The 14274-nt window shown below is 48.9% G+C and overlaps 5 protein-coding genes across 5 annotated transcripts; 3 read left to right on the plus strand and 2 right to left on the minus strand.

Annotated features, from left to right (window-relative positions):
* Window positions 1–313: 313 nt before the first annotated feature.
* Window positions 314–2389, plus strand: FSST1_001973 (rDNA-binding RNA polymerase I transcriptional factor; the record flags this gene model as incomplete). The annotated part of the gene is made up of 1 exon (XM_083227916.1): window positions 314–2389. The coding sequence occupies one exon, from the start codon at window positions 314–316 to the stop codon at window positions 2387–2389; it is 2076 nt and encodes a 691-aa protein (XP_083092155.1).
* Window positions 2390–3072: 683 nt separating this feature from the next.
* FSST1_001974 (bZIP transcription factor) lies at window positions 3073–4695 on the plus strand (the record flags this gene model as incomplete). Its single annotated transcript, XM_083227917.1, has 3 exons — window positions 3073–3226; window positions 3439–4036; window positions 4092–4695. The coding sequence occupies 3 exons, from the start codon at window positions 3073–3075 to the stop codon at window positions 4693–4695; spliced, it is 1356 nt and encodes a 451-aa protein (XP_083092156.1).
* A 298-nt stretch (window positions 4696–4993) lies between these two features.
* On the minus strand, window positions 4994–10874 carry FSST1_001975 (Dopey, N-terminal-domain-containing protein; the record flags this gene model as incomplete). The annotated part of the gene is made up of 6 exons (XM_083227918.1): window positions 4994–6295; window positions 6348–7807; window positions 7861–8096; window positions 8147–10536; window positions 10589–10716; window positions 10775–10874. 6 exons carry the CDS (start codon window positions 10872–10874, stop codon window positions 4994–4996), a joined length of 5616 nt encoding a protein of 1871 aa, XP_083092157.1.
* Window positions 10875–11401: 527 nt separating this feature from the next.
* FSST1_001976 (guanine nucleotide exchange factor MON1) lies at window positions 11402–13207 on the plus strand (the record flags this gene model as incomplete). Its single annotated transcript, XM_083227919.1, has 1 exon — window positions 11402–13207. The coding sequence occupies one exon, from the start codon at window positions 11402–11404 to the stop codon at window positions 13205–13207; it is 1806 nt and encodes a 601-aa protein (XP_083092158.1).
* A 189-nt stretch (window positions 13208–13396) lies between these two features.
* FSST1_001977 (uncharacterized protein) lies at window positions 13397–13933 on the minus strand (the record flags this gene model as incomplete). Its single annotated transcript, XM_083227921.1, has 1 exon — window positions 13397–13933. One exon carries the CDS (start codon window positions 13931–13933, stop codon window positions 13397–13399), a length of 537 nt encoding a protein of 178 aa, XP_083092159.1.
* Between the last annotated feature and the right edge of the window lie 341 nt (window positions 13934–14274).

The raw sequence follows: 14274 nt of genomic DNA on the forward strand, positions 1-14274 counted from the left end.
TAAACCTTCAGGTTCAATCTTCTTTTACTACCGCCACCTCGGGCAAATAAAACAATCATTGTTCACTTCCATCACCTCTCTTCAACCAACAGTCGTGCTAATGAGACATGCGTATTATGACTGGTAATCCCTGCCATTTAATATCTCAACACATTCTTCAATCAATGATTATACCTTGAACATCCCCAGACATTCACGGACCCTTCGCTGTTACCTGAGAGACGCCACCACTCTTGATCGAGTCAACCCCCTCATCCCATCGAGCCGCAGCGCACAACGAACGAGACATCATCGGGCAACACAAACTGCATTCATGCGACCTTTTACTCCGACGACCAGGAAGCTTTCTGGTCCCGCGACAAAGAGCTCGACGCCCGTCCGCTCCATCCTTAAGCCCGTATCTGTCTTGGGCAGGAGAAAAGCCGAGGATGCTGGTCTCAGCGACCCAATCGAAGCCCCCGAGAGTCCCACAAAACGTCGCAAAGTTTTGTTTGACGATATCCGAAACGTGACCGTGACGTACGAGGTTGGGAAGAGAACAATGGACGAGGTGAAGCTTGAAGTCAGGACTGCTCTCGAGGAGCACCTCAGAGGAAACGACGGTCAGTATGACACGCTCAAGGAACTCTTTGCCAGCGACAAGCAGCGATACCTACCGCCTGTCGTCGGGGAAGAAGATGATACCCTGAAACCTCATGAACTACAGGTCTACGTCGTGGCCCTTACTGGATGCGTTCCCATCCTCAAAGACAAGGCTTGCAACGGCCTTGTTAAGACCATCCTCAAATGCTCCTGGCTCGGTCGTGATGATGCCTTCGTCAAAGTTTTCACTCATTTTCTCGCTTCCCTTGTCAGCGCCCAGGGTTCTTATCTATCACCTGTTCTGGCGATGATGGTTGAGAAATTCACAGACAGCCGATCCGACGTGTGGAGCGTCCCGGATTTTCCTGAGGTCAATCGCGAGACAATGCGCGATAGGCTGCATCGCACATTGCAGTATCTGCTCCAGATGTTTCCATCCGCCGTTCCCGTGCTAGAGGGCCTCCTTGGCTCCAAATTCCCGTACCAAGACGGGTCCATGCGAGTCCACATGAGCTACGTGAATAACCTGCTCCGCGTCAAGGATTACCTGCCAGACTTGCGCGATGAGGTGTTTGATCTCATCCTCAATCGAGTAGTGAAGATTGACTCCCAGATGCAAGTCGATCTGGAAGATGTGGATGACGAAAGGACTGCATCCGTTATGTACGCACTAGAAAAACAACTTTTTACAGCGGACTGGGAGAAGGACAACGGCGACGACGACGACGATAGCGATGCCGAATCGGTCGATAGCGACGATCCCGATTACGACACGGAGGCCGCCAAGATCAAGTTGATCAAGGAGAATGTTGAAAAGATGGACGCCATCCTGGATACCCTTTTCCGCGTGTATACTCCTCATTTTGAAAACCCAGGCTCTGACGTAGCTTTCGACATGTTTACTGTCTTGCTACGAGAGTTCGACTACATGGTGTTGCCCACCTACAAGTCTCGGCATACCCAATTCCTCATATTCCATTTCGCTCAGATGCATGACCGTCTTACAGATGCATTCTGCGGTCAGCTTATTACCACTGCTTTCAAGAGTAACACAGCCAATTCCACCAAGCAGGCAGCTGCATCATACCTCGCCAGTTTTGTGGCCCGTGGCGCCCGACTTCCCGGCAGCTTGATTCGCAGCATATTTGGACTCCTTCTTCACCACCTGGACATTTACCGCAAGAAATACGAGCCCCTTTGTCGCGGACCAGACCTGAGGCGATTCCATCCCTACTACAGCCTCGTCCAGGCGACACTCTACATTTTCTGTTTCCGCTGGCAAGATCTTATTGTCGTAGCGCCGGAATCCGTGGACCCTGAAGACCCTGCGTCTTACATTGGTCAGGAGATGGAGTGGATGGGAACATGCAGGAGAGATCTATCTGCGCAAATATTTGGCAAACTCAACCCGCTCAAGGTCTGCGCACCCGGCATCGTTGAAGAGTTTGCCAGAATTGCGCACCGCCTCAATTTCATGTACATCTATTCTCTGATCGACAGCAACAAGCGTATCCGCCTGTCGCAATACTTGACGGCGACTTACTCAACAGGAGGAGCTCTTCGAGATGCTGGGTACGATATGCAAGATGAGAGCTTCCACCAGCTGGACCCTTATTTCCCGTTCGACCCATACCAACTACCAGTCAGTAAACGGTGGCTCGATAACGACTATGTGGAATGGAAGTCGATAACAGGACTGAATGCGGAAGATGAGGACAGCGACGATACGGACGACGAGGACGAGCTCGAAGAGGAAGAGTTCGAGGACAAAACCTCGACGGACAGCGACGGTGATGACTACGAGTAAGGCTCTGATGAGCAGATTTACGATGGAGTATTGATTTGTGATTTTCACCAGCATGGCGTTGGGGTATTCTGTTTGATTTTCAAAAAGGCTTTAACTATACGCGAAGGATTTTGATCGGAATGTAGGAAGCTTTGGAGTTGGGGTAGCTATGACTTAGGGAGGAGTTATAAAACATTCTAGACATTGAATCTTCAAGATAAAGGAGAAAAGAAAAGAAAAGTTCTACGACCCAAGGACAAGGACTGCGTCTGTAATTATTTTGTCTGTTGCGGCCTCCGCGGAGGTGTTAAAGATTTGTGACGTATATTGCATTACATTACATTGGTGACTGAGTAAGATGATAAATCCTAGGTGCCTCCCGAATCAGGCATCAAGACTGAAGTTTATAATAATAAAACTACCTTGCATCCCTCCTTTCTCCATCGTCTTCTTTATCTTTTATGTATGTGTTTATATGGTGAAAGGACGTAACTCGGGCTATTTTTAGCTTCTCTCTCCTAACAGGCGGGACATATTCCGCTGCAGATTTTAGTCCACGTTGTCTCTGCTTACTCACCTCAAACTCAAAATCAGTCCAACCAGTTTGAGAGTCATTAAAGTGGGCAGAGGTTCGGAACTTAAACATACCTAGTTACTACATAACAAAAAGGTCCAGCGGCGATACTATCACATCTTGTAACATCATGGCGAGTTCAGATCCAAGTCCTACGGAAACGAGGCCTTCTTTTACTCAGTTTCTGAAAAAGACAAAGCAAAAAGGAACCATCTGTGAAGGACCCGAATGTGCTGCCACGCCGCAGCGGAGAGGACGGAAGAGTAGAGGAGTGAGCAGTGAGTGTAAGTACACTTCATTTTGAGTTTGGAGTTGCGACATTAAACAGCCATATCTCCCTTAACTACTCTTTAATGCTCTCCTAGTTGGCCCAAACTATCCTATGCCCTTTAACTCAGAGGCTACCCACAAGACACCCAGTACGGTCTCAGATTCGCCTCTCACTACTCCGTATAAACGCGCCAGTTGACTAAGACAACAACTAACACGACCCCAGCACCCGAGAATAGTAGCGAGACATCACCTGAGAAACCTCGCAAGTCTCTCACCGCTACTGAAAAGGCAAAGCTTCGCCGCACCCAAGTCCGAAGAGCCCAGATCCAGCACCGTCAACGCAAAGCAGAGTACCAGAAGCAGCTCGAGGTCGACATCACACACTTCCGTGAACTTATCGCCCTGACTGAATTTGAATCGGATCAGCTGAAAAGGGACAACACGTCCATCAGAGCCCTCCTCGCTAGTCAGGGCATCGCGGTTCCGCAATGCAAATCCGACCGCTGCTCAATAAATCATCATGTCAAGAAAGACGTTGTTGCTGGCCGTGATGATGCTTGGGTTGATGAAGCGTTGGGTGTGAGGCGAAGGGCGGAGGATGAGACCTTGCCGCAGTACGACAACGACGGTGGCGAGTTATTTGCGGATGTCAACGTCGACGATATTATTGTTACGCTCAAAAAGGACGATTCAATGGTGACGCCTGCCTTTAGTATCCGGTCCAATGAATCAAGTACCAACGCGACAAGTCCTCCACCGCCGCCACCAGATCTGAATCTAACCCCGTATGAAGAACAAAAGGCCGTCAACTTCATCCTATCGTGAGTGGCATCTTCATCTACAAAAGTACCGTCCAGATTCGTTAACCCTTCATAGTCTTGAGCATATCTGCTGGGATCACTTCTTTGTCGGCGATTACCCTTCACATTCCCACCTCTCAAACGATGAAGCAAAGGGCCACACTCTCATGGCTTCTTCGCTTTGCATGGCCAATGCCCCATTCGACGTCTTTGGTAATCGCAAACTCATCTCATCAGCAACATCCTGTCACAACCGTAGCAATCTCGGTCTAGATCCTTACGTACCTCCCGTTCACCTGGAATGGCCGTCGCCTCGGATATCTCTCTCTTCACTCTACGGTCTTGCACAAAGTCTCAACCCAGGAGACCTAGAGATCACCCCCGTCCAAGCTTGGTTCGAGCTTACTTCTCGGTTTGACAAGAGCTTACTGCTAGAACGACTGGACCTGCTAGGCACGGAACTAGTGGGAGTTTCCAAATGTTTGGAATTTGGAGCTGTCATGGAGAAGGATTCTTTCGAGAGCGTCGTGGAAAGAGTATATGGAGGCACCCTGGAAGAAGCTATGGCTTCTGCAGCTTTGCTCGATCAGCCGCCTAACGTTTGCAGTATTGCTTCGGGGGGTACACGAGGCAGTTGCTTAGCTACTCCAGCAGGTTTTGTGGGATATGCTCAAGGTTGATATCAGTGTGAGGTGTTGGCTCATCGAGGTCCAAGCCTTTGTATTTCTATCTCCTTTTTCTTGGTTTGAACAATTGGACGTAGTTGGCGGAGAAGGCCTACAGGCGTAAACATGGAGGTTTCTGATGGAGAGTTTGGATATACCAGCCCCAGGGTCATTGCCCTTCGTGGCACTAACATATGGGGAAACAGCTTCTTTCTTTTATTTGGATAGTATTGGCTTGAACATGTATGTCGCTAGTCGAGAGCACAAGCTCGTCTATCAAATCTGTTTTCGCTTTTATGAACGCGCCCTACTTCTACAGTGCTCTAACTATACTTTGCTCATCAAAAAGATCCTTCAACAAGCTTGAGACGCATGCCTTTCTGTCGACACGTCCCATAGCATAAGTAGACTCAAATGCAAAGATGCTGAGCTGTCCAAAGAACGGCCGGAGCACCTTGGCCACCAATTCGTCCTTTCTTTCAAGGCTGACATCGTCATTAATGCCTCCTAGTCCGAGTAGCGGCCTTCGAGATGACCCCTGTACCACTGGGTTCACCACCGAAGAGGAGTGGAATTTTGAAGCAGTCACAGTAGCTCCGAGCTCGTCGGAAAGTTCGTCAACAAGAGCCACAGGTTGATAGGTCGATGGCCTATATACGGCGTCGATAGTGTCGGTGATAAAAAGCCACTCATGAAGCTGGAAATCGTCCGGCGCAACGCAAATCAGAAGATCCAACAGCTTGCAGGCTTGTAGGACCGAAGCGTTGGTGTAAGTGTCAGAAGCAGTACTGTTGTCGGCCGCAGCAACTGAAGAGATAGCTGCATGGATCTCAGCGTTGACTACTGGCCATAACATGCCCAGATGAATTGCACTGGTTCTGAGAGCAAGAGCACGGAACACCATGTAGATATCTGCTCGAGTGGTTGATGATGGCGACGATGTTGACGAGGCACCAAGAAGCTCAGCCAGCTTTCCAAATATGTCCGACAGATCCGAAACAAACGCATCTTCCGAACCTGCGAGGATCAAAGTTGCAATTCTTCGAAGATTGAGTTGCGTCTTGCGATCAGCCTCGAGGCGGGCCGACGTTGCACCAACACCAAACACAATACCGGCTGTTGACGGAGCGTTGATGCGACTAACAATTTCGGACATCTTTTCTTTATCAGTAAAAGTCCATTGCTTTAGCAGCGGTAGCCAATCGTCCTTCGCCAAGTCCAAATCCATTCCGAAGAACTTCACATCATTGAAGGCGTCACCCACATCCTTCTTCCAGTTCTTCTGGTTATTTTGCACTTTTGATAACTCATGAAGAAGGCGCATGGTGTTCTGGGTTACTATTTCAGGGAACCCCTTGGCCCTTAGTGTTGGTCCGATGACATTGGCCGAAATAGTCGCCGAGGCTGAAAGTACTCTATCGGGCTCGACAAGAATCTTTGCTAATTTAGGAACGATTCCAGCCAGAATAGAAACAACCTCATCTGGTCCATCGCCGTATCCATTGATAGTATTGCCAGAATCGGATTTGGGGATGCCGCCGCTTGACATTGCTGGGTCAGCAAATGCAATCGGCCTTGTAGTAAACAGAGCAGCAAGTAGACGGATGAAGGTGTCCTGGAGTAATGTCAGTGTATAGTTCGTTAAGTATGTCAAAGCTATGGCTTACCCCTAGTTCTTTTCTCATTCTTCTTTGTTCTCCAAAATTGGTATTGTCAACCTTCTCTCCTAGAAGAGCAGCGAACTCTAGAAGATTTGGCAATGTCTGCCGATGTGGGAATGGATTTGTTAAAAGGTCCTTAAGAAAAGCCATACAGTCCTGCCAGATTTCATCCATAGCATCATCATCCAATGTTCTCGTGTACTCCACTAGAAACTTGACGAGATCAGTGTCTTGCAACGAAATTGTCATAGTCGACTTTGATGTGGGATCGGCGTTGCCAGCACTTGTACGACGGTAAATGGCACCAAAGAGAGCCGGAATACAGTGTTTTGGTCGGCATGCCTCTAATGCCGATAGCATGTTGAAAACTTGGGTGGGTTCTCCTTCCTCAGTCGACTGCTTCCAACTAGCAATAACGGTCTCAAGACACTCGAGGCTTTCCGCAGCAAAAAGGTGCTCCAGTAACCTTCTAGAGCGATTGCGCATGCGCAGAGATGTATAGTTGAACGACCCAAAAGAACCTTGATCTTGCTTATTTGAGTCATCACCCTGACCCCATGTCCAGATCTTGTAGCAAATGCGAACCGCATCTTGAAAGGCCAGATGGACGGTCAGCCGGTCGTTTGCTGTTGCACTGCGGGATTGAGTGTTGTCTGACTGCCAGACATTTGATACCATGCTCCCAAAGAGTGATTGGGGCTGGTCCGGACCCTTAACGACCTGTGTCCGAGCCTCCTCGTTTAGAAGTCGCTGATGCGCTCTTGCTAAAACTTGCTCGAGGCCATTAAGCAGAAAGATCAATGTAGACTCAGGGGATTGCTTCTCACTGCCGATTGAGAGAGCATTCGAGTAAAAGGTTCCCCTCAAATTGGCAAAGGTCATGTCGATTTCTTTGCAAAGTGTCTCAACTAGAGGAATGACTACCTGAAAGATGGAATCCGAGTACAACGGTAGGCACTCAGATACGAAAGCAACCCAGCTATCGAGTACTGGGCGGCTGCTTGGTGAGCCGAGACCATCTTGAAGACACTGGAGAAGTTGAGGCGGCGGTGTCGCAATTGGACGGATTTCCGGTGCTGAAAGTGATGGACGACTTCCTCGAGGATCAAATGTTGACATCCTTCGTTCAGAAATGGGAGACGCAGGAGCTTCAATGGGAGCAATGTCTCGAAGCTTTAGTGTATCATAAACGACCTCAAGCAAGAGGACCTGCACATATGCATCGGAGCCTTGGAGCGACTTCTCAAGCCGTTCGATCAGCACGTTCTCAAGATGTTGAGCTGTCAGGTGAGTAGCAAAGGGGCTATTGAGAAACTTGTGAAGGAGGCTAAGAGCGTATCGGTAGAGTTGGTTGACACGACTGTCAGACTCCTGTGTGGCTGTTTCGGTGGGATTTGTCGTTATGCATCTTATGCACGCGTTCACGAAGAACTCCTGTAATGTCATCTCATGCTCTTCACCTCCGGCTGGTTTTTGTCAGAATGCTGTTATGCAGGTAGCTTATAGATGGGGGACTTGCAGCTTATCTGTATATGATGGCCATGAAAAGAAACATGCTTGGACGCCAGCACAGTCCAAGAAATCTCCCCAGCACACGCCAGTATATTTGACAGTGTCCGTAAGTAGTAAAGGGCCAGATCCAGATCTTCGCCCTCGGAGAAGGATGTTGAGACTTGATCGTTCTTCACCTCGCTTTGTGTCAGTATTTGCAGAAATGGTATCTCAGACAGCTTAGAAACAAATATCAGAAAGAGCCTACGATAGGTTAGTCAAGAAGCATTCTCCGTAGGAAGCACGAGGTTTACCGATCAATTCCTAGCATAGTATTCAGCCATGACTTCACCGTCATGTAGAGTTGGGTGCGGTCATCTTCTAGAGCGTCGAGTATAAGGAATATTGGCTGCGTGAGCATGACTTCGTAATTATCAGCCCCAGCAAGTCGAGGAAGGCTCTTTATATCATGGATCGGCGTTTTTGAACCTCTTCGTTCGGCAGGGGCGTTGTCTTGGAGGGTGTGCGACCATAACACACTCAAAGCGCGGCCCTTGTCTACAGGCTCAACACCGCGACAGCGGGAGGTATCCTTTGCAATGATAAGACTGGAGAGCGCTGCTTCAATATCGCGGTTGGATGTCGAGAGAGCTGACTGCAATTGCCACAAACCCCTAACTGCTTCCACGTGGTACTTTGGCTCAGATGCCGAAAGGTATGTCCAGGCATGTCGGACTAGAAGAGGTATTAGGCTTGAGAGTTGAGTTGTCTCGATCCGCTCAGCGTCATATAGCTGAGTTGATAGCTGTAAGATGGCCGAGAAAGAAGGGAAGGCCATAATGTCCGGTTTCTCAAGAAGGCCATGCATAAGTTTCAGTAGTTGTTTCTCTTTGACTTGGTATGTCTTTGGAGTCTTGTATACTGCATGAACGAGGAGTCTGACGCAAGCGTTGAGGTCAGTCTCGGGCGACCCTAGATCTTGGCAGACAAATTGAGCAGCCTTGTCTAGAATTGTCTGTCCTACGGTCAAGGCACTGAATGGTGGTGGAGATGACTCGATATTACCCTGCTCGTTGATGTAAAAGTTCTGCGATTTTTTCAATATCTCGCCATTAGAGGGCAGGATCGAGTTGCTCCTCTCATTCTTTAGGTCTTCTGTGATTTCAGGAAACACTCTTTCTGGTATAAGGTCCAAAAGCGAGAGAGCAACGCTCTGGGCCTGGCTGGACAGAGAGAGCAGCTGCGGATCTGCGCTGCCTTGCGTTAATACACGCTCTTTGAAGTCTTCTAGCATGGCTAGAGCGCTCAAACAGCATAGAGGAGCATGAATAGTGACCATTTCTTCCTCTCGAACGTTGAAATTTGTCAAGATGAAGCTGACTAGCGAAAGCTTGTCTTTCCGCTCATGTGCGCCCAGGGATCCTGGACCCAGAGCCTGTGCAAGAAGTCCGGCGATTTCACCATAGATGAGCCCGCTCTCAATGCCATCAAAGAAAGTACTGGCGCTTGGTAAGATTTCGTTGAACTCTGATTTGCTTGCGGCATGGTCTTTGAAGTGTCGCACGCTCTCGATCATAGGAAGAAAAACTTCAGGTACAACTAAGCCGCCAATTTCCCACCTATCCATCAACGAGAGACATATTCTATAAGGCTTGGCGCGTTCACTGGCAGCATTATGAGAGCTGCTCTTTATCATTTGCAGTATGGCTTTTGTTAAGGGGCGTAGTCCAAAGTCCTCAAAATAATGAGTTCTTGAGGCTGCAAAGCTGTGTTGATCTGCAGGAGGACTGCTTGGAGTCTCGCCACTGTGATCATGTTCAGTTATCGGTTCAGGCCCTAGCAGCCACGCCCATAAGCGTCTGTTCAAGCTCATTTCACGTCGCGTGACTACACCAACAGCAGCTTTGAGAAGTAATTCCAGATCATCTGGTTTGACCCGCGATTGGATGACATGAGCGTTCAGGGGGAGATGAGAAACCAACAAGTCCAAGAAGCCACGCTGAATTAGTAACTGCTCATCCGAGAGGCCACTTGCAAAACACCGCAGCAATAGGCCAGGCTCTGGAGACGTGACGACGGTGGCAAGTTTGCTCTGAGTCTCCTCGTTGGTGTTGCTTTGTGTTGTCGCTGGGTTCTTGTCGTCAGGGGCAGCTTGTGGCCCTAAGGGTGGCAAGAATCGTATCAAGTATGCCAGTGCACCAGAACGACGGCTTTGGCTGGTGATCGAAGCTAGAAAGAAGCATTGCCAGAAGAAAGTATCGCCCGAAGAATGTTGTTCAGTGATCACTTCGCTGTATGATGGCCTAATGGCATGCTTGAAGCTCTCGACTAGGCGCAGCGTACGTTCGAAATCTTCACTTGTCTCTTCTTCTAAACCAGGAAGCAGGGCTAGAATCATGGATTTCATTGCTGGGCGGAGTGATCGAGGATCGATACCGAGGAAGTGCCGTTCGAGGAGGTCGAGATATGGTGCTCGTACAGACAACGAAGCGAAGGAGAGGACTGTAGCTAGTCCTGGCAGATATAGCGGAAGATCTCTTGATAGACCATCTTTTCCAATGACTGAGAATACCAGATTATACAATTCCAAAGCTTTTTGATGGACGCCGGATGGCAAAGAAGGGTTAAGACATTGAGAAAGTCGTTTCGCGACAGTCGCCTTGGATGGAATCGTATTGACTGATTTTGGACGAGCTTGCAAAGCCTTGGACCGATTAGTTGACCGCCATGGAGCCCGGAGAGTTTGGGCAACATACTTTGAGAAGCTTGTTTAGAAACGATATGTAGTCGGCCCATTCTTCTAGAGCAGTTTCGAATAATACAAGTGCTCTGTCAACTCCGTGGGCATATTTGCGATAGGATTTATCCTTGATAGCATAATCCTCTACACTGCAAGTCAGAAATTGGAACAATTATCTACAAGAACAGAAGCGCATACATACCTTCACCGAGTTGATTCCTCCATTGCCGTGGAATGGGGGAGTCTCGACCTGAGCTCTCTGGAGACACTGAGCGACGACCGGATCCGGGCTCAAGAGCCATGGCTACTGAATATTACGGTTGACGACGAAACGAAGGACATCAGGTTACTTTCAGCAATGCGACAGCACCAAAAGGCATCGCTGGGAGAGCAAAGAGCGTGATAGTGCTTCTGGCAGCTCAAGTACGGATAGTCGTAATCACAGGCAAAGCACATTGATGTAATGGAAGGCTACGTGGAGCATACATGTAGCTTCAAGCTGCACCCACTGAAACACCCTGAAGAGCAGCGGAGCTGTGTATTGTTTCCAAACTTTGATTGGCCTAAGCTTCCAAGCCTTGAACCCCTTAGCACGAGGCTGCCACCGCCCCTCCAGCGCGTCATTCCTCGGGTCATGGACCTCCTCTTTCCTCCTGGCTATCATCACTTCTTGTAACCATCAGCTTCATCCAAGATGGTATAATGGCCTCGACCAATGCCTACGGAAGATTTCCAGGTCGTACGATTTTGGGTGTAGAAAATCTTCTGAGTTTCCTCTCTTCAACCGGCTGATTTTACAAGAAATGTGACAAGCGAGCTACACGCAATCATGGACTCTGACAGGATAACCCCAAAGCCTGTGTCCGCCGCGGACGAAGATTATCGACCTCCTCTACCACCTCGGCCATCTACGAATGCTACCGATCCAGGGTCTTTGCAAGGCCAAGCGACGACAGCAATAACTCCGGTTGAAATACAAACATTGTCCTTTCCTGATGGATCACGAGGGACATTTTCGACTCATGGCCCCGACTCTCTCCCGAGCCCCGCTGAGAGTGGTGGTGCTTCTCCCAATCGACATGATAGTAGTGCTAGCGCCGAGGCGGACGAAACAGCAAGCCTAATGAGTTTTGCACCAACGATGCGACCTGCTGGAGATATTGCAAGTTTGCTTGCTGGCGAGTTGCATAAAAAAAGTCCTGCTTGGAAGATGCTGCGCACTCAATCAGCATCCGTTCTTCCTTTTGAGAAAGGCAGGATAGGCGCAGATGACCGGTTCGTTGAATTTCATCGCGAATTTGATTCTCTCCCAGAGGAATACGATGAAGATGCCGAGGAAGACGTTTTGCACCTCTGGAAGTCAAAGCTAAAGCACTATTTGATCCTATCATCGGCCGGAAAGCCCATCTGGAGCCGATATGGAGATTTGAGTCTAATCAATTCCTCCATGGGTGTTGTCCAAACCATCATCTCGTTCTACGAAGGCGCCAAAAACCCTCTTCAAGGCTTTTCTGCAGGAGACACCCGCTTTGTTATCTTGACTAAAGGCCCGCTCTACTTTGTTGCCATCAGCAAACTGGGTGAAAGTGATTCGCAAATACAGGCACAGCTAGATGCGCTATATATGCAAATCCTGTCAACGTTGACGCTGCCCAGACTAACTCACATATTTGCCAACAGACCCTCGACAGATTTGAGGAAGCCCCTCGAAGGAACTGAAGGTCTTCTGTCGTCCCTGGCTGACACGTTCACAAAAGGCTCATCTTCGGCTCTTCTTGGTTCCCTGGAGTGTCTTCGACTTCGAAAGTCCCAACGGCATACTATAAATAACACTTTTCTCAAATTACGAACTGAAAAGTTGTTATACGGCCTTATTGTGGCTGGGGGGAAGCTTGTCAGCGTCATTCGACCTCGTCGTCATTCACTTCATCCCAGCGATTTGCAACTCATTTTTAACATGCTCTTCGAAAGTGACGGCATCAAAGGCGGTGGCGGCGAGAACTGGATTCCTATTTGTCTTCCTGCCTTCAACAACAAAGGCTATCTCTATATGTACGTCAGTTTCTTCGACGGTACTTCTGGTGAGCAAGCCAGCTCTCCTGCTGCAGCCCAGGGACGGTCGTCGGACGACGAAATCGCGATGATTCTCGTAAGCACCGATCGTGAGAGCTTCTTCGAGCTGAAGCAAATGCGCGACAACGTTGCTCAGCAGCTTGCTAAAAATGGAACATTGGCTATCATTCAAAACGCCACTCGCGCCGGCCGGCCCAAGATTCATGAGATTGCCCCTGGTAGCCAGGTTAGCCATTTTCTTTATAAATCCCGGGCCAACGTGCAGTTCTGTATGGCATCATTGGAGCCACATTTCACTGGCCTTGTTGCCCGCAGGAGATTAATGACGACTTACCATGAGCTACATGCATCAATTCACGCCAAACACTCGCACCTTAAAGTGTTGCATGCAGTTGGGGATGATGCGACTTCGCTGGCATGGACTACGCCTATTTTCGAGTTTTACTGTGTAGCAGGACCTAACGTGTCGAGAGCAACCATAACACAGGGAGCAAACAAGATCATTCAATGGGCAAAGAGGGAAGAAGAACGCCTTTTTATTATTGGAGGCGGTGTGTTCTGAGGATATACCTCCTATCGAGGTCTGGTTTCCTCGTTGGTCCTAAAAATAGAAGCCGCCTGGCCTTGCCATCGATCATCTCATGGGGTCAAACAGAAAGAAAGTGCCTCCCAACGCCGACATTATTCGTTACTAGCGGAATCCCACGTCATTAACAATTAAGATTGGGGATCCGGTGTTTAATTCCATCCATCACTTCGATCCTGCCTTCGAGCTGGCCATTCCAGTGATAGTAACAACAGCTCGAGTGTAATCGTTGGCTGCTTGTGAACCATCAGGCTCTGACGGGGTGATGTTTTCTGATGAAGCCGACATAATATCGCTGGTTGGACTTTGTGCCGAATGGCTGTCGAAGTAGTCAACCTTGGAGTCGGAGCGAGTTCGGACGGCGCCCCACGACTTCTTGGCCCATTCCAGGATACGATCGTTAACCTTGGAACGACTCTTTGTCTCTGATTCCCAAGACGAATTTCGAAGATACTGGGGTGGTGCTTCGTCGTACCCAAAACTATTGCGACTGTTTGTGCCAGTTGAAGGGTAGCTCATGGTATCGGTTGCAAGCGTCGTCCTCGAAGCGTTCATGATATCCACTGAGAACGGTGCATCGAAGTCTTCACGGAATCGGGGGCTGCGTATTGGTGGGGTTTGGAGAGAAGACTGAGGTCGTTGAAAGTCATTTTGCTCCCGGTCTGGGAGCGGGAGCGTGAGGGCGGGCCTTCGGTCTGTCATTGAGGGCAAGACAACCTGGTTTCAGCTTTGAGAATGTCGTTGATTTCGGGTCAAAAATGTTGATCGAGTTTGAGACACTATTAAACCAGTATGATCTGAAGTGCAAGGATAAGATCAAAGGAATGTGAACTATCCAAGCAGGAAGCTAAGAGAAGCTACCTGTTTACAGTTGATGGTTTGTTGACTTTTACTTTCTAGTCAGGCGAGAGGGTAAGGGTTCCCTTTTGTTTAAATCCAGAGACCCGTTGACCATGTGCCTCCGAGCCTAGTTCAAGGTTGAACAAGAGATGGCGCTGCAAGTGTGCGATATAGACCCCTGACTAGACTTGGACAAGCAATCT

Source organism: Fusarium sambucinum, chromosome IV, assembly GCF_050947815.1.
Source record: "Fusarium sambucinum isolate potato_lamoka chromosome IV, whole genome shotgun sequence".
Lineage (NCBI taxonomy): Eukaryota > Fungi > Ascomycota > Sordariomycetes > Hypocreales > Nectriaceae > Fusarium > Fusarium sambucinum.